This window comes from Echeneis naucrates, chromosome 18 (assembly GCF_900963305.1).
Source record: "Echeneis naucrates chromosome 18, fEcheNa1.1, whole genome shotgun sequence".
Taxonomy (NCBI): domain Eukaryota; kingdom Metazoa; phylum Chordata; class Actinopteri; order Carangiformes; family Echeneidae; genus Echeneis; species Echeneis naucrates.
Window position 1 is genome coordinate 1,617,970 of NC_042528.1, and position 16,422 is coordinate 1,634,391.

General features: G+C 42.9%; 1 protein-coding gene across 11 annotated transcripts; it reads right to left on the reverse strand.

The window, feature by feature from the left end:
• Window positions 1-1,347: 1,347 nt before the first annotated feature.
• On the reverse strand, window positions 1,348-15,538 carry phka1a (phosphorylase kinase, alpha 1a (muscle)). 11 transcript variants are annotated; one of them, XM_029526044.1, is made up of 35 exons: window positions 15,245-15,538; window positions 13,560-13,718; window positions 13,305-13,352; window positions 12,607-12,775; window positions 12,432-12,514; window positions 12,222-12,302; window positions 10,984-11,082; window positions 10,752-10,898; window positions 10,564-10,617; window positions 10,259-10,381; window positions 10,087-10,182; window positions 9,894-10,001; window positions 9,720-9,798; window positions 9,444-9,578; window positions 9,165-9,274; window positions 8,903-9,047; window positions 8,694-8,772; window positions 8,436-8,596; window positions 7,311-7,472; window positions 7,127-7,221; window positions 6,898-7,043; window positions 6,618-6,771; window positions 6,208-6,366; window positions 5,835-5,964; window positions 5,625-5,726; window positions 5,422-5,537; window positions 5,203-5,250; window positions 4,939-4,974; window positions 4,318-4,347; window positions 3,716-3,760; window positions 3,376-3,537; window positions 3,242-3,295; window positions 2,881-3,081; window positions 2,575-2,756; window positions 1,348-2,359 (listed from the first exon to the last, which is right to left on the reverse strand). In XM_029526044.1, exons 1-34 carry the CDS (start codon window positions 15,320-15,322, stop codon window positions 2,583-2,585), a joined length of 3,768 nt encoding a protein of 1,255 aa, XP_029381904.1. In that variant the 5' UTR covers window positions 15,323-15,538; the 3' UTR covers window positions 1,348-2,359; window positions 2,575-2,582. The 11 variants fall into 11 exon arrangements, 10 of the variants coding, with proteins under 10 accessions (XP_029381904.1, XP_029381909.1, XP_029381903.1 ...); XM_029526049.1 differs by having other exon boundaries at window positions 1,348-2,756; window positions 8,529-8,596; XM_029526043.1 differs by having other exon boundaries at window positions 1,348-2,756.
• Between the last annotated feature and the right edge of the window lie 884 nt (window positions 15,539-16,422).

Here is a 16,422-nt window from a genome sequence, read left to right on the forward strand (position 1 = left end):
TCACTAATAACTGAATTACTCTGAAGATTTTAATTAGTTATGAATGAGAAATGAGAAAAACAGGAAATAAAGTGTTTCTATTCACACACCAGCTGGCAGGTAACATCGTCTCTAATAAAATTTTTTACTTCAGTAAAGTGTTGAAGGCTTCAAACAGAAGCAGGCCCCTCATAACAAAAGTGAAACTTTCACAATCCAGCATTTTTCAGGAATAATAATTTTGCTTTTCTTGCACAAACTACGGAGAAAAATCCTTTCATTCTGGAGTTTATGTTACTTTTGGGAACAGAAAGAAGAAAAAACAAACTGTTGTGAAATTATTTGTGTCAAATGAGAAACAGGCTCTCCAGCACAGCGCCGACATCTTTCTGCAGTTCCATAAGTAACGATCACAAATGTCATCCGTGCTTCTGCCAAATTTCACTGAAATTTTTCTGATTTCTGCCCCAAAAAGAGGAAAAACTGGCACCTGATGATATTTCTAACAAATAAAGAAATAAAAGAAGAGAAAGAAAAACACCACTTATGTTTTCACTCAATGCTGAGAAACTAAACAGCCAAATTAAGAAACAAAAACAGCAAACTTTGACATTTAATCACTTTTTTATTATTATTATTTCTTTTGAATTCATCCCTAAATAAATAAATTCCGGGTTTTTTCCGGGTGAGTTAGCAGCTTTTTATCTGTATCACAGGTCAATACTTCCAGTCTGTTTATCTCCGTCTGTGTCTGTTTATTCTTTCAGACGTAATCCAGGTCATTTATTTTTGTCGAACTGCCTGAACTTTGAATTTTAAAACGCCACAGTTCAAAGTTTAACGCCATATCTTGAGGTTTTTAACTCTTTCAGCCACTTTTCTGCTCAAAGAGCGTTTACTCATTAAACTGCGGAAGCCCTGAAGGGCAAGAGAGAGTTATTCAGTAGAACAGAAAACTTTAAAGGCTCCTCAGTGATGCTGTCGATAACCCTGAATAACCCTGAATTTGATTGTGATGTAGGTTGTGAGTCTTTGTGTGTGTAGCACCACCTCCTGGACTGTTTTACTAACTAAAAAAGACAAAACATGTTGGAGTCAGAAGTTGACATGTTATCAATATACTTTTGTTTTGACATAAAAGTACAGTTCTTGTTAAATTTAACTAACTCAGAATTAAAAGTTCGTATTTGGAAAAGTGGAAGTTGAAACAGACCAAACTCAAAGGCCACGTGGAAGCATTTTCCTGGAGCTTTCAACTATTTGACTCTTCTTTGAGGTCAGAGCCAGATTCATATCAGCTAATCAGTTTTCAGAAGGTGAAGAAAACAGATTTAGTGGGTGAAAGGTCTGGAAATAACCAAAACACCAGATTTTTTATTTTTTTATTACAGAATTAGCTTCAGAAACAGCAACAGGAAGAAAAACAGACGGCAGAGGTTGTAACAGAGAAGTCTTTTTCTTTGCAAACTCAATGATAATAATATTAATGCTAAAGTTAAGCAGAGAAGAGATTCTCTCGCATTCAGCCATGATGGTTTGCCGTTCTCGCGGAGTGTGGAGCTCTTCAGCTGGACGGCGAATCGTTAAAACATTTCCAAAGGCAAACAAGTCCAAAATAATGATAAGTAAACTTTAAGTGTGAGTGAACGGCCGTGCCCACGCTAAAAGAAACAAATTAAATCAAAGCTCAGACATAAATGAAGGCACTTCTCTTCGAATGAAGACAGAAATATGAACTAAAAATCACAGCAAAAGCACCAAAGTCCTCTACGTGCTGAACACTCTCTCATTTCCTCTAAATTAAAATAAAAGGTGGTTTTGTTTCTGCGAAAGCCAAATTAAACAACATTCCTGTAGCTTCTCACACTCACACACAACCTTTAAGTGCGACAATGTCAAATCTCTGCAAATCTGTAATTGTTGAAATAAATAGTGGATGAATTCTTTGATTTGTAATTATTTTGAAAATCGGACAGGAAGAAGGTTTTACGGTGCAGCGAGCGACAGTCTGAGGTCAAAAACAAAGATTATTAGGATTACAGCTTCTACAGTTATGTGACATAAACTGCCTGAAAGTTGATGTTAGTCATCGATTGTAACAAAATCACTTCAGGCTCACATCACATTCATATTCTCCGGTTTGATTTCTGCTTTTAAAGGCCCAAAGCAGCAATAAATGGAGCCCGCCGTGTAATATCCTTTAATCCCATAATCCCACAAACGCTCCCAGGAACAGCTGTGTGTTATTCCACGGCAGAGTATAGTCCCCGTCTGTGAGGTAAACTACAGTTCCCAGCTGTTGTAGTTAAAGTGTGTGCGTCTTCAGATGATGCTGAGGTGCGTGTTGCCATGGAGACCAGGTCCATATTAAAAATGTAACCTATAAATACAAAGATTCTCTTCATGTCCTTCTTTATATTATTTTCATTATTATTAGTATTGTTTATTAAATTATTTTATTAATTAAGCTTCTCCTCAGAGTCAGTTAGCCTCGTTTAGCTGCTACGGCTGCCAAAAACATCAATCTTCTCTTCTAAATCAAAACAAACTGTGTTTGTGTTCATTTGTTGTGTCGTGTCGTGGTTCGATGCCTGCCTGTCCTCTCACTGCACAGCACACGACCCGCTGGGCAGCAGGTCCTGCACGTAGACCGCCACGGCCTTGGTGAGGTAGGTCATGCTCCCGAAGCGACCGCTGGGTGCGCTGTCATACAGCAGCCTGCACACTCCGGTGGACGGGTCCCGGTCCAGGATGTGCTCCTCCGCTCCCAGGTCCACCTGGAGGACAGAGGGTGGGGTGCTGCTTTACTATCCTACAATATTTGGTTACATTTCTAAAACTTCAATCTAAACTTCTCAAAAAATCTTCAAACTAAATCAAGTGCCGTGTGTTGGCGCCGACCTGGTCCTTGTAGAACATGTCGTTGGCGATGTGGACGATCTTCTCCACGTGGATGATGGAGCCAATGCTATGGATGTCCACGTCGGCCAACATGGTGAGGACCAAGATGGCCTCCACCAGCAGCTGCCGGTACTCGGGCTGAGGGACGCGGTTCAAGACTGTCTCCACGTGAACAGAGAACTTGATCTCTCTGGGCGTCATCTGGGGGTGAGACAAAGATGCTGATCGTTGAATGTGAGATGATGATCAATAAAGTTACTGTTATTCCTGCTTCAGGTGAAAACGGACCAAACTTTTACTAACTCAATTACTGAAATAAAGAAACCTGAAGAGGTCAGCCATGAAAACACGGAGGTGTTACCTCTCTAGTGGTGGAAGAAGGAAGAACGAAGCCCTCGATGGAGAGCCCGTGACACTGGAGGGAGGATATTTCACAGTCAGCACATTAAAGATGGACATTAATCATTTATTTCATGATTTCCTTTGGGGGCAGACCTTCTGCAGGATCTTCCAGACTTTCTGGTAGAACCCAACGGGGACTCGGTTCAAAGCGCCATCCAGACGCCTCCTGCGCAGCCATTGGCCCTGCTTGGTGTCCTTGGAGACCGGGATGCTCTCCGGGAGGTCCAGAGAATCGATGGACGGCAGCCTGTACCTCTGAGTCATCAGAGCACAAAGGAATTTAAAAAACACTCAGCTTTATTTCTGAAAGAGCATCAACTCCCAACCAGGCCCTTTCCTGTTCTGAGGCACATCACAATCCAGCAGACCAACTCCCAAAATCTGAGCGACAGTGACAAATCAGGAAATATCTGATCAATAGACAAATCTTTACCCCAGATTCGATGTTTTCTATGTCCAGTGACTGAGATCGATTGCTCTGAGATGGTTGGGGGGAAAAACAAATGGAAAAAAAAACAGGAAAGGGAAGAAGAAATGACAGAGAGGGGGGAGAAAAAGAAAGATGCACAAAATGAAAAATAACATTTGGCTGTTAAAGTGCAACTGTTGGATCCAAACAGTGATGAAAACATGACAAAACCTAAACCAGAGGATTCTGGCTTCATGCACGAGTCAACAACTGAGATGAGAGATAAGACAGATGAAGTTAGAACCCCACAGCTTAAATAAATTCATCAGTACAGTGAAATGCAGCAGGCTTAGCTGCCCCAGAACTCTGCACACGCAAGCAAAGCGCCAACAAACCTCATCATCACGTCACAGTTGAAGCGTAAAGATAATGAATCTACATAAATACTGAATATCCACCAGTTCAAGACTCTAAAATCAGGAGAAAAAGGCTGATTGTTGATGAAAGGGATAGTTGCAGATTTATTGGGATACTTTAGGCAGCTGGGAGGCAGCAGGGTGTTAATCGCTCAGGGGAATCAAGAATTAATACCCAGTAGTTAAAGTTAAAGTTAAAGTTGTTGTCACCTTTTGAGGGAAGCTCAGTGATTGGTCAAACTGGAATGGAGAAAAAAAAAAAAAGCTTTACATCACAGAGATTTTGGAACAACTTTCTGTTCACACCTGGATCATTTAAAAGTCTGGACTCTTTCTGTTAGCTGGACTGAATTAAAGCATGTACCAGTGTCATCATCATCTGATCCTTCTGCTTCAGAATACGTCAATCAATCAATCAATCAATCACAGGCCAATACTTAATTCAGGATCCAACTCTCCCTTCGCCTCCTCTGGATTCCTAAACACGAATTTCAAATTATCTTCATCATTCTTAAAATCGCCTTGACTGAGTCAGCTAGAAAAACCGTGCAGTCCACCTGCACCAAAGAAACTCATCCATCATCACAACTCTACAGCCGGATCTGTTCCAGGCTTCCTGAGCTGAAGCGTCAGAGAGGAAAAGCAGGAAAAAGACTCAACGTGTTTGTTTCAGAGCTTTCGGCTGCGTCATCATCGCCCCAACACACTTAACATGAGACAAATGACGATCGATGTGATTGAAGGTGAATTAACAGCGACAGCGTGTAGCAGGAAAAAGAGGACGTGGACACGGTGCTATGATTGGTAAATAAACTTTCACGGGACTGTCACCTTAATTGGATCCGTTAAGGACAACCTGTGCTCCGCCTGCAACACAAAAACCATGAGATAAATAAATCACAACGAACAAGCTGCTCTGGGGATTTATCTAAAACACCTCAGCTCATTTTGTTCATTTCAGATTCATTTTTATTTTTCCCCAGGATCAAATTATCACCTCATCGTTTCTCCTAATCATCGTCACACTTCTCATTTTCGTTTGCCCTGGAATTATTTTTCCCAACATGCATCTGAATTCGATCCTAATCAGTTTACCGTCATCATCACCGTACTTGGCTCAGTCAAAGACAGCCTGTGCTCCAGCTGCAAAAAGACAAAAGTCGTGTTTTTCCCCCCTCCCTTTCAGAATAAGATTCCTCTTGGCTCTTAATCATCAACTCTTCAACATCATCATCTCTGGAAATATTTGGCGTTTTAATGTTGACAGCACGATGTGTTTTTACCCTCAGCCTAATTTTAAATGCAGCTGCCTACCATCTTCATGTCAGTCTTCAGTTTGCTGATGCCAGCTCGTTCGCTCTTGGTGGCGCCGACGTTGCCCAATTGATGGATGGAAAGGGCCGGACTGACTCCAGCATCGATCCCTCGAACTGGGGAAGCCAAAAATAATAAATACTTTAAAGACAGTGATTGGCTGTGAGGGAGATAAATAATGTGATTGGCAGACAGTTACTGACCGCTGCGCTGGACTCCAAATTCCTTCCCGCTGAGGATGTGGTGGAGGAGATTTTTCAGTTCAGACGGACTCAGGCTCATTAGACTTTCTGTCGCCTCCTCTCCTGCACAACCACACAAAAAACTTGTGAACTTTCCAAAACAGAAAACCCTTTTTAAGACTTTGGGACATGGCTTAAAACTGTCACATCCTCCTGTTTTTTCCGCCTTACCTGAGCAGTTAAGTGACTGGGCCAGTTCTGTGGCCATGACCTGGATGATGAGGCCAATACGGAGCCTGAACATCTCACTGAACAAACTGGGCTGAGTCCTTATGCTCATAGCCAGATACACCATGATCTCCTGAGGGAGGGAGGGAGGGAAGCAGGAGAAGAAGAGGGGAGAGAAAGGATGAAGGATGAAGACATGGCGGTTGACATCTGACAAAAATTGTGAGGGAAAACCAACAACAACGATCCTGAATCATCTGCTTTGAAATCAGGATTCTCTCAGATCACCAGGAAATGCAAAAAAATTTTGATCTATGATTCCTTCCTCAACCAGAAAACAATCTGTTTTTAAATTTAGGTGGAGGGAGAGACTCACCTGAGTGAGTATGGCCACGCTGAAGTTGTTGTCGCTGGCCTCGTCAATGAGATGGGCCAGCTGGTCCGCAGGAATGGGAGCGGTGATGGTTTTCTCTCGGGGCTCTGGAGGCAGACCCACAGTCAGGTGCTTCTGGTGCGACAGCAAATCAGAGCAGGCCTACAGAAAGACCAAACCAATCAGAGAAGGAAGGATTAAAACACTATTTACTGATCAAACATGTATTAGTATTATTTAATCAATTACACAAAACACACAATTTCTTCACTTCATAATTATGAGATAAGCAAGCTTCCCTTTAGGACAAAAACATTCAATTGCTGCCACAAAACTGAAATGAATGTCAGTTTTCAGAGAAACTGTTGCTTTATTCATAACCTTGTCTACATTAACACAGCGGTGTGCCGTACCGAGTCCAGCTCCTCCACCTTCTTCCTCAGAATGCCAGAGATCATCCTGATGAGGCTCCAGTGTTTGAGATCACCGGCCTTCTCGTAAAGGTCTGTGAGCAGTGACCGCACCGTGGAGCCTTGACCGTGTAGATTTGTGTCCCAGTCCAAGCCCCTGTTCAAGGGACGCACAAGTTAGCACGGTCTGTTCCCAGTTTGGAGGAAATTTGATCATGTTAACACTGAATTAAAGACATGTGGACAGCTGAAACAGCTAGCTCTATAAAACACAGAATCTTACTTGTCTTTGAAAAGCATGAAGAGGATATCGGCCTGGTCCTGAAGGCTCTGGGTGTCTTTGAGCAGCTGAGCCAGAGCGTTGTAATCGATGGCTCCATTTGCATCTCTGGGGATGCCGCTCTCTGATGTAACACATATGCTTGGACCCTGCAGGACAACAGAGAAGGGTTGTTTTTAGAAAGAAAGAGGATGATGTGGACAGTGAATCAGTGGGAAGAACAAAAACATGCCTGAGATTGTTGTTGTTCAGAGGAGTGTGGGAAGTTCAGGTTGAGTGACGGCTGAGGAGCGTGGAACAGTTTGGTTGGCAGGTACATGTTGGCATCTACTCAAAAAATTCAAAAGAGTCATCAGTGAGTGCTGCTTTTTACTTTGAAATGACTTATTTTGAAGATGATCCTTGGACATGCTCACTTTGTATGTTGAGGTCCTGAGCCTTGTTCATCAGAGACACCATGTCCTTTGTTTTGGCGGCAATAGCCTTAAACCTGCCCAAACCCTTGGTCTGGGCTTTGGGCTTTTTGGGGGCAGATTGGGCCAACAAGTGGTCCAGGTACACAGCGAGGTCATCAGCCACTGAAGGAGTGGACAAAGCATCATAAACAAGCAAAAACGTGTTTTATATCTGTAGTTTGTTGTAATTGAGGCTTTACTGTGCAAAACTCTTTATCAGAGGTTTTCAACGGGAGCATTGATCTCCTAAGACCAGAAATCTTTCTCTTCATATTCAGTCTAAGCAACAGGAAAGCTTCGGCTGATGCGACTTTTCCAAATGCCATGCAAATATTATCATTCACAAGCCAAAATACAGATCATTCCATGCGTCCAGTCATAGACATTGTAGGTCAAAGGTAATTTCACATCACCTGTTTATTAAACCAAACGAGGCGTGCATCGAGCAAAGGCAAGACAAAGTTTGAACCATATAAATGCATCACTCATTCTCCAGCAAGCAAAGTACTTTTATAAGGAACGTCTCCATCACGCCCGCATGTGACGTGACGCCAGGTGAGGTCGAGAAATTCCAAGGTTAACTGCACAATTCTACTCGATGAAGAGATAAGGGGAAAGAGGTCTGTGGGGGTCAAAGGTCAATGATGATGTGGCATGAGGATGAAACCAAATACTGTTAATGATTAGATCCAAAAATAAATAAAAAAAAAATACTCATCAGGTGGCGGCCCTCTGGAAGGTTAGGAAGGTTAAGAGAATTATTTAAACTGTGATATCATTTGCTGTGAAAGTTGATGAGCAAGTGGGAAGTGGAAAAGAAGGAGAAAGACTTTGCCTCTTATAAATCTGGTCTTTAGGGCTAAATCTGACAGAAGCTTTCATATTTAACTCTGTCATGGCATTAACCTGCATGTGGGACTACTACGTCTACAACCGTGTACGTATTTGAGGAATACATACCCCCAGGAATGGTCAAACCCACGATGGAAAACAAAGAAATGCCACCTGATGGTGTGGACTCGTTTTCATTTTGTGATACTTTTCCACAGCCGGTGTTCCCATTCCATCGAGCTGAATTTTTCTTACCATCATCACTACGAAACTCATGCACGTATCCATCGCCGCAAGCCTCATCATCAAACTCTTCGTTCTGGCGGCCCATGCTGCCGGTACCCTTACCGTCCAGGAAACTCAGGTGAGCGAAACAGGAAGTGGTCAGGAACTCTGAGAGCTTCCCTGTCTGGATCCTAAAGAGGAGGAGGAGAAGGAGTGTGAAGTGGAAGCAGGAAGATGTTTTTAAGTTCTGTACGTAAACACCAAATCATCAATTACAGTGAAATTCACCTTGCTCCTCCGTAGTATCCATCCTGTAACTTCCTCAGCGTAGCCAAGACTGCAGGGTCGAGGTTTGTGCGGTCATCAGCTAAAAGACATACACACAGATAAGGACACACGCTCATTTCAGTCCGTAGGCAACAGTAAGAATCTAAGATTAAAGATTTTACAACTTGAGTCATTTTCAACACTCTGTATGCGTCTTTGTGTTTATTCACTCAGCATAGTCTGTGAAATGGGAAACGTGACGGTGGGCCGTCCAGTCATCCTCCATCTGGAAGAGAGGTAGGAGATTTCTGTCCTCAACATCTCCACGATCATCTTGTTGTCCAATGCCATATAGAACTGCATGTGGTCGATGAACTGGAGGAATAAATATCAAACATCAGGATTTCATATGTTCGTCTGATCTCACCAACATCTCACCTTGTCTTCCTACCTGAATCTGAATGACATTCACTGTTGTGCTTCCCAACTGACCTGAGGTGTGAATGTGAAGATGGTGTTCCTGATGGTGTAGAACTTGGAGGTTCCCAGGATGCCAATTCTCCTGTAAGGTCGTCCGGTCAGACCCAGCCTTGGATTACGTCCTGAAACAGAGAAGTTCAGAAAGGTGAGAGGTAACTCGGGGAGTATTTTCTAGCTAGATGTGTCAATTTTACCAATTGGATTTAGAACAATTAGCCAGCGCAGAATGTGAAGCGAGTAATTAATAATAATAATAATTAAAAAAAAAACAACAAAACATTTGTGTTGCACCAAGTCTGGCGTAAATGTGGCTCAGGACTCTGGATGGCTGCACGTGGATAGGAAGGATGTCAGCCACAGTCTCCACATCGATGCCATTCTTCAACAGCAGCTCTTTAATCTCATCAGTCTCTGCAAGGATCGACACTGCAAGAGGAGAGAGACGTTAGAATGGCTGCTAACTAACTCACCTGTCATAAACCCACTTCAGGCCAGTGACTCAAAGAAAGTGGAGGTTTACCCAGACGTTTGAACACTAAAGTCTCCTTATGTCTCCTGATAACTCACCCTGCACAACAACATCAGGCTTCGGGATGGTGGAGAAACGCCGGTTAAGAGGGTCGATCTCTCCAGGGGCAAGAAAACCCTGAAAAATAAGACCAAAAGTAAAATCCTGAGCAAACTTCAGGTTCAAATAAAGGTTACATACCATTATATTTATCTAATGAAATGATGGCTCACTTCAGACAGAAGGTTTCCCAGGATGTAAAGGGACTGTGCCCACTTCAGAGGACATTTTCCCAGAGGAATCCTCTCCACAGAGTGAGGGTTCCCATACTCCTCCTCCACCTGTTTGTACGACAGAAGAAAACCAAGATCAGCCGTCTTATTTCGCTTCATGAAGAATTTCTAGATCTTCTCCTGAGCTGGTTACCTTGTCTGCGGGGACACTGTAGAGCTCTGGGACCAGTCGTATCCCGTCTTTCCTTTTGATCAGGATTCCCTCCAGAGCCTCCTGGTACTCCTGAACCTGGATGAATATATACAAATATTACCAGACTGTGGAAGTGTGATAATAACAAACACACATGCCAGTGTGAAATTACCTGCTCGGGGCTGTTGATGAAGATGCCGTCCAGAATGAGGTAGGTCCAGAACAGGGGCCATTCACACTCTATGTTCTCAAACAGTTTCAGCTCTGCAGATTCATAATACAGTCTGTTTGGATCCTGGAGAAAAGAGGAAGAGCCATTTACGACGGTCTTCTCACAGAGGAGCCTCTACTGGGATTCTCCCTTTGAAATAATGACTTCTATGATTAAACTTCCATCCTGACAAAGAGGTGCTGCTGCACACATGCAGACGCACCTTCTTTTCCATATGAGACATAATAGGGAAACAGGCGATTTACCTCCTTAGGTGTCTTATGTCCGTCTCTGAGGAACCTGCAGCAGCCGTATCGACCCTGAGAAAACAGAAAGAGCAAAACATCGTCAGTAAATTTAAAAGGAGGAGGAAAATGCACTTAATTTTTTCAAAATAAGACAGAATAACAGATATGCCACTCCTCCTCTGCTTAACTAACGGGCCAAGCTTCACCTGCAGTTTGGAGATGATCTCCTCCTTGGTCATGTTGACGATGCTGATGTCCTCAACGGCAAAAGCTGGATACGAGATAATGGCCAGGACTCCGGCATCCACCTCTTTGGAGATGGACGCTCTGGGTAACATGGAGGTCAGGATGGACTGAAATGAAAAAGAACGGGGAATAGATCACATTTCAAAAGATTCTGTTTTCCAACATGATGTGTAATTGCATGCAGGTGTCTACCTGACAGTGCTGTATGTCATCAGCCAGAGCGTGGACCACAGATCCAGGTCCTCCTTTTGCTCCGAACAGGTTGAGGTCATCCAACGCCTCCAGAGCTGCCTGCAGGACACACAACAGTCAACAGAACATTTCTGATTACACACAGACTCAAACACAGTCTATTTTTAGATTCTATAATAATACACATTAGTTTGTGTTGAAATCTATGGGAAAATGGCCCTACGTCTCACTTAATTCTTTAGCTCATGAAATGTTTTCTAACGAGTTTATGGTCCCAGTCTCCAGTTTAAGTCTTCAATGCAACACAATGTTAATTTTTTAAACTGATGGTCTTATTTAGAGGAAATAAGACCATAAAGCAGGGGATGGCTTGATTCCTCCTCAGTTCCATCATCTTCTCTTGTTTGGTTCTCATTTTAAAAAACAAAGATGGCAAGAGCCAAATTCCAAGCTCACGATGGGTTTACATGTGCAGCAGTAATACATTAGTATATCTATATTTGTGTTATGTCCTAAATTTTTAACTTTGATGTAATGGAGCAGAGAATGTTGCACATTGGGCACGTTTCCAAAATCCTAAATTAAACCGTGTGTGTATATGTGTGTTTGTGTGTGTGTGTCTGTTCAGTGGGTTGAGTACTGTGAATACTGTTATTTCTGAGCCAGGAGCCATTCTTGGAAGACCAAATAGAACCTGATACTCCCGTTCACTGCTGGCCAAGGACAGCAGTGGGTCAGGTCCAGAGACAGAATGTGCACCACACTGCATAAAAAATCCAAGTTTACAATGTTTGTCTGGGATATTTGTGTGTTTTTAATATTTCAGGGATGTCTATGTGGAACAAAACTCTTGCCAATACACGCCCGACAACATCAACAACATGTTCTAATTATCCAAAAACATGGCTGATTTTTATCTCAAAGGAAGACTATATTTGTCCGTGCTGAAACTGGGACTCACTGGTGCTGTTGCGAAAACTTTGAACACCAAAACGTCTCCTATCTGTTTTTGCATCGGTTTGGAGGGTCTGGGTTGCATAAAGGTCAGTTTAAAGGCCGTCACGGTGACTAGACACCTCGCACTGTGCCAAAGATCTTTACTTGAGCACCTGTTCTCCCTCTTTGGCAGAACGCACAGACATTTTTTCCCCCTCACACTCACTTCCCACTGTTCTCCCAAGGCAGTTAATGAAGCATATATTTGTGTAATTAATATTTATTTCTGTGGGTCTATTAACCTTGGCCATGCCAATAGAGCTGGCGTTAATCTCAGTGATGCCCTGGTTGGTTTTGTCTCCTCTCTCCCACATTCCATAATCCTGTGTGGAAGCAGACAACAATGTTATTGCACCATAAAAATAGCAAAACACAAACTGAAACTGACTCCTTTAACTTTGTGTTTTCTCACTTTGTCCTGAGATTGAATTTGAAAGTGAAGGAATACTTACCGCCACTTTATAAGATGCCTCGATGTAGAACATGAGATTCTGAACCACGTCCACTTCATCTTGAGTGTAAACTATATGAAGACCTGGATGGACACGTGGTTCAGATGTAAATATTAGCCTGTTTTGCACTGTGATCAGATCTTTTTGTAATTTGTCATTCAAACTGCACACTTACCTGAAGCAGTCATCTGAGCGAGGAAGAACAAGAAAAGCGAGGTGGCATCAACCTGCAAGTGGCCCCACTGGTCATCTCCAACAACCGTCGCACAAGTCCTGGTGTTGTATTTGGCGTGGAGGGAGTCTGAAGTACTTCTGCTGTATTTAAACTTCTCCACCTTGTCCAGCTGAGGCCAGTGAGAGCAGAGCGGGATGAAATCAATCAATAATGAAGAAATCAAGAGGGTAAGCCAACATATTAGTGATTAAGGTGCTTCTAGAGCTCTGGAGGCTAACAAACTGAACATTGTTATAGCCTCCCTTTAATACTGTATTAGCCCACTGCCCATAATAACCAAGGGTGTTTTGAAAAGGTATTCCATATTTATAATGAAGCAGCCTGATTTTTACTGGGTTAGCCATAAATGTATCTATAAACTGTCTCTCAAAAGAATAACAGACAACATTTTTTTACTTTAAGATTTGGTGTCATGCTGAAATGTTCATCAGAAGTGCGGTTTTAAGAAAAAGTAAGAATTTTGGTCTGGTTTTAAACTCTTCCTTATATACAGTTTTTTTCTGGGACACCATCCAAACCTTGAGTTTACTTCCGAGCCTGTCCTGTGTGTGTTCAATGTGCGTAGCTGTATACCACCAAAATAAACGAGAGAAACATTTCTTTAACTGACAAGAAAATATCCGTGTGACCTGACTTACCTGTCTCATAATACACTGAAGGATACCTCTCATTAGCTTTACCACACTCTGTGGAGACAGAGAGGAAGAGAGAAGGATGTTTAAATGACAGCTTTTCTGATGTGCAAGAAGAGAATCATGAGATTCAAACAGAAGCCCTTCATCAGCAGAAAAACTATCTGCACTAGGACATGGGCCGATGTGGATCAGTATGATACTTTAGGGAACAGAAACGTTAATTTTTAACTTTAATTCCACATTCTTCTTGGGGCCTACCTGTTCCAGTTCGTAGGCCTTGGCCTTGTCTTCATCTCTGTCAGCGTTCTTCCTGTAGGCCAGACTCAGGCCCCACACTGACACAATGCTGTAAACATTGTCCCGGACCCAGGCATCCTTTTGATCGCCGCTGGCCGGTAGGAGACCTGTTACTGGATCCTGTCAGACGCACCAAAACATGAACAGTCACAGGTCAGTGCTGAAAACTGAAGAGACTCACTAGACACTGTTGTGTGGAGATAAACTGCTGCTGCTGGAGAATACGTGACGACCAAAAAAAACACATTTCCCATAAGCCTCAATGCTTCCTGTTGTAAAATGTATGTCGTTACTAGTCTGACCACAGCCCTTTATAACAACAGCAGTAGTGAAGAATTAAAATTAATTTCTGTATATTTCTATGTCTCCAACTGTTGTTGAAAAGGAAGGAATGATCCTTTGTGTTTAATTTCTATTTTTTCCTTTGATTGCAGCTAACTAAGAGGGAGAAGTCATACAGTGTTTCAACATCAAGTTGAGTTTCGTCAATAAAAGAGAGAAATGACACACAATCAGCTTCTAGGCAAACCACACAAATGCACTGAGAGAAAGTCAACATCTTGAGCCTTTTGATTCTGCATGAAAATGGAATGAATTAATTACTCGTCATTTGGAAAGCAGCCCAGCGCAGATCTCTGAATAAGAAACCTAATGACTCTACAAGCATTAAATCAGCAAGACCGGACCAGAGCCGTCTACCAATGCATTTATAGTTTTATTTAAATGACTTGCAGCAGCAGGGAGTGAGTGTGTAGGTGCTCTCCTGGCCTTGAACTTTATGTTGTTTTTGATTATTTTGGATCCTGGCGTGATGCGGTCTTCACCTAGTTTCTGGACTACGTTTCTGGATATGCTGCTTACTTGGAAACACCATTCCCCAGAATGTTTTTGACAATCCCGATCGTAACCAGGATACTGAAGTACATTTAAACACACTGAGGGACCAGATTTGGTAATTAGTGCGCTGATCCATCTGAGCAGCGAGCTGTATACAACTGTAGCCTGGCCGGCAGCCATTTGGCTCAAATTCACAGGTGACTTCATACCAAGTCTGCCACTTTCACATCCCCATCCTAACTTTCACACTGTTTGACAGATTTATAAGCTTTAGTCTGAGTCTGCACAAACCTAAAGACCATCTAAGGCCTGATCTGTGTGCTGTCCAGGAGGATTTTGTGTATTTACCACCTCAAACAATTCACACAGAAGACAGACTATATGTTAAGTCCAATGCTGACAACTTTGACCTTAATATAACTCTATAACTATTTTTGAGCTGGTAAAATGTAAACATGACATTTGAAGCAAAAAGACAGAAAGAGATGGAGGATTATTGAGGACAGTGAGGACATTTTAGTTCAGGGCTGGTGTTATGTTTAAGCCACAGCTGCAGAAAAACCTCTATAAATCAACTACACAGCTTTGGTGCATTGACTTCAGACACATTTAACATGCAGATTACTGTTCTTTTAGGTAAGATCACTTTTCCTCACCTGCAGGAAAGAAAACATTAACATACTGACTCCTAGCTAAAACAGCCTGTCTGCACTTAGGAAGTGGGCGTCCGTTTGTGTGTAGAAAAACAAGCCTTTATTTGAGGTTTAACTTTTAATAAATAATACCCAGAGGCTGAATGAGACCCTAACCTGGTGTTTCAGGATAGTTTCTTGAACTGTCCGGGCATAGTTGTCCAGTTTAACGCCCGAGTTGCTCCGACTTCTCATGGCGACGTTTCAACGGCTGTGCTCGGTTAAATCCTCCACAATAAAAGCATGTCTCGGCCGCCTTTCGAAGAGAGAGTCACAGCCGGGAAGGGAGAGAGGAGGAAAAGGGGGGGAAGAGCCGCTGTCCCCGGCTGTCATAAAGGCAAATTCACGCGGTGACAACCGGAGATCCGAAGCAGAGTTGAAACCTGAAGCGGCGGTAAGCTGCCGCTAACGGTCACCGGGACCGGAAATGTGAGAGCCAGCTACAAAATAAAATCCGGTAGCTAACTTTTTATTTTTCAAGTTAAATTATTATTTTTTTATATTATTTATTCTCTCCAAATGTATTTTTTAAATCTAATTTTTCACATTTAAACAATGGAGGGATAAAAAAATCCACTTAATAATTAATAGTTTGCAACTGTTTAAAACAGACAACAATCCGTTATTATTGATTGAATTAAAAATCTAATTTAAAAATCGCGCGTTCTCTTCAGAGTGCGACGGAACAGAGAGAGTTTGTTTATAACGGCTGAGGAAGAAGATCAACCATATTTCCAACCAATATTTCCTTCCACATTTTGGATCCGGATTCAGAAAAAGCAGACGATGCAAAGGGAGAAACGGGACAAGGACAAACCGGGCTGGGTTTACCTCAAGCTGAGGCCCGACCACCCGACCAGTCCCCTGGAAAAAGTCAAGTCCGCGGAGTGGCTGCCGCCCTGCCGAAATGAGGAGCTGAACCTCCATGCATCATGCTCCAACGAGGCCCAAAATAAGAAAGACCTTCAAAGTTTCCCCAATAAGGCCGACAGGGACCTGCAGGGTTATCCTTTGGAAGACGGCGATTTCGAAGGCTGGTACTGGCGCCCGAACTCGCTCGTCAGCCCAACCAAAGCCCGGGTGGTGGTCAACACCGTCACATCCAGGGTGCTGATCCACTTCAACGTTTTGGACACCTGGACGTTTGAGTATTTGTCCGGCCACGTTCAGCGGCTGTCGGGCCCCATCATTTCAGAACTCGTCCTGATTTCGTTCTTCTTGCCCATCGAGGACGACTACGACAGGATGGTCGAGGGCGCGGTCGAAGACCTGGAGATGATCTACGGCAAGAGGCG

Bases quoted from the DNA above. Each gene is read 5' to 3' on its own strand.
- phka1a (XM_029526044.1), bottom strand. From the start codon at position 15,322: ATGAGAAGTCGGAGCAACTCGGGCGTTAAACTGGACAACTATGCCCGG. The intron at 11,083-12,221 runs GTTAATAGACCC...TGTGTCCTGCAG, and splicing joins GCTCTATTGGCATGGCCAAG to GCAGCTCTGGAGGCGTTGGA. The intron at 3,538-3,715 runs GTAAAGATTTGT...CTGATGACTCAG, and splicing joins TAGAAAACATCGAATCTGGG to AGGTACAGGCTGCCGTCCAT.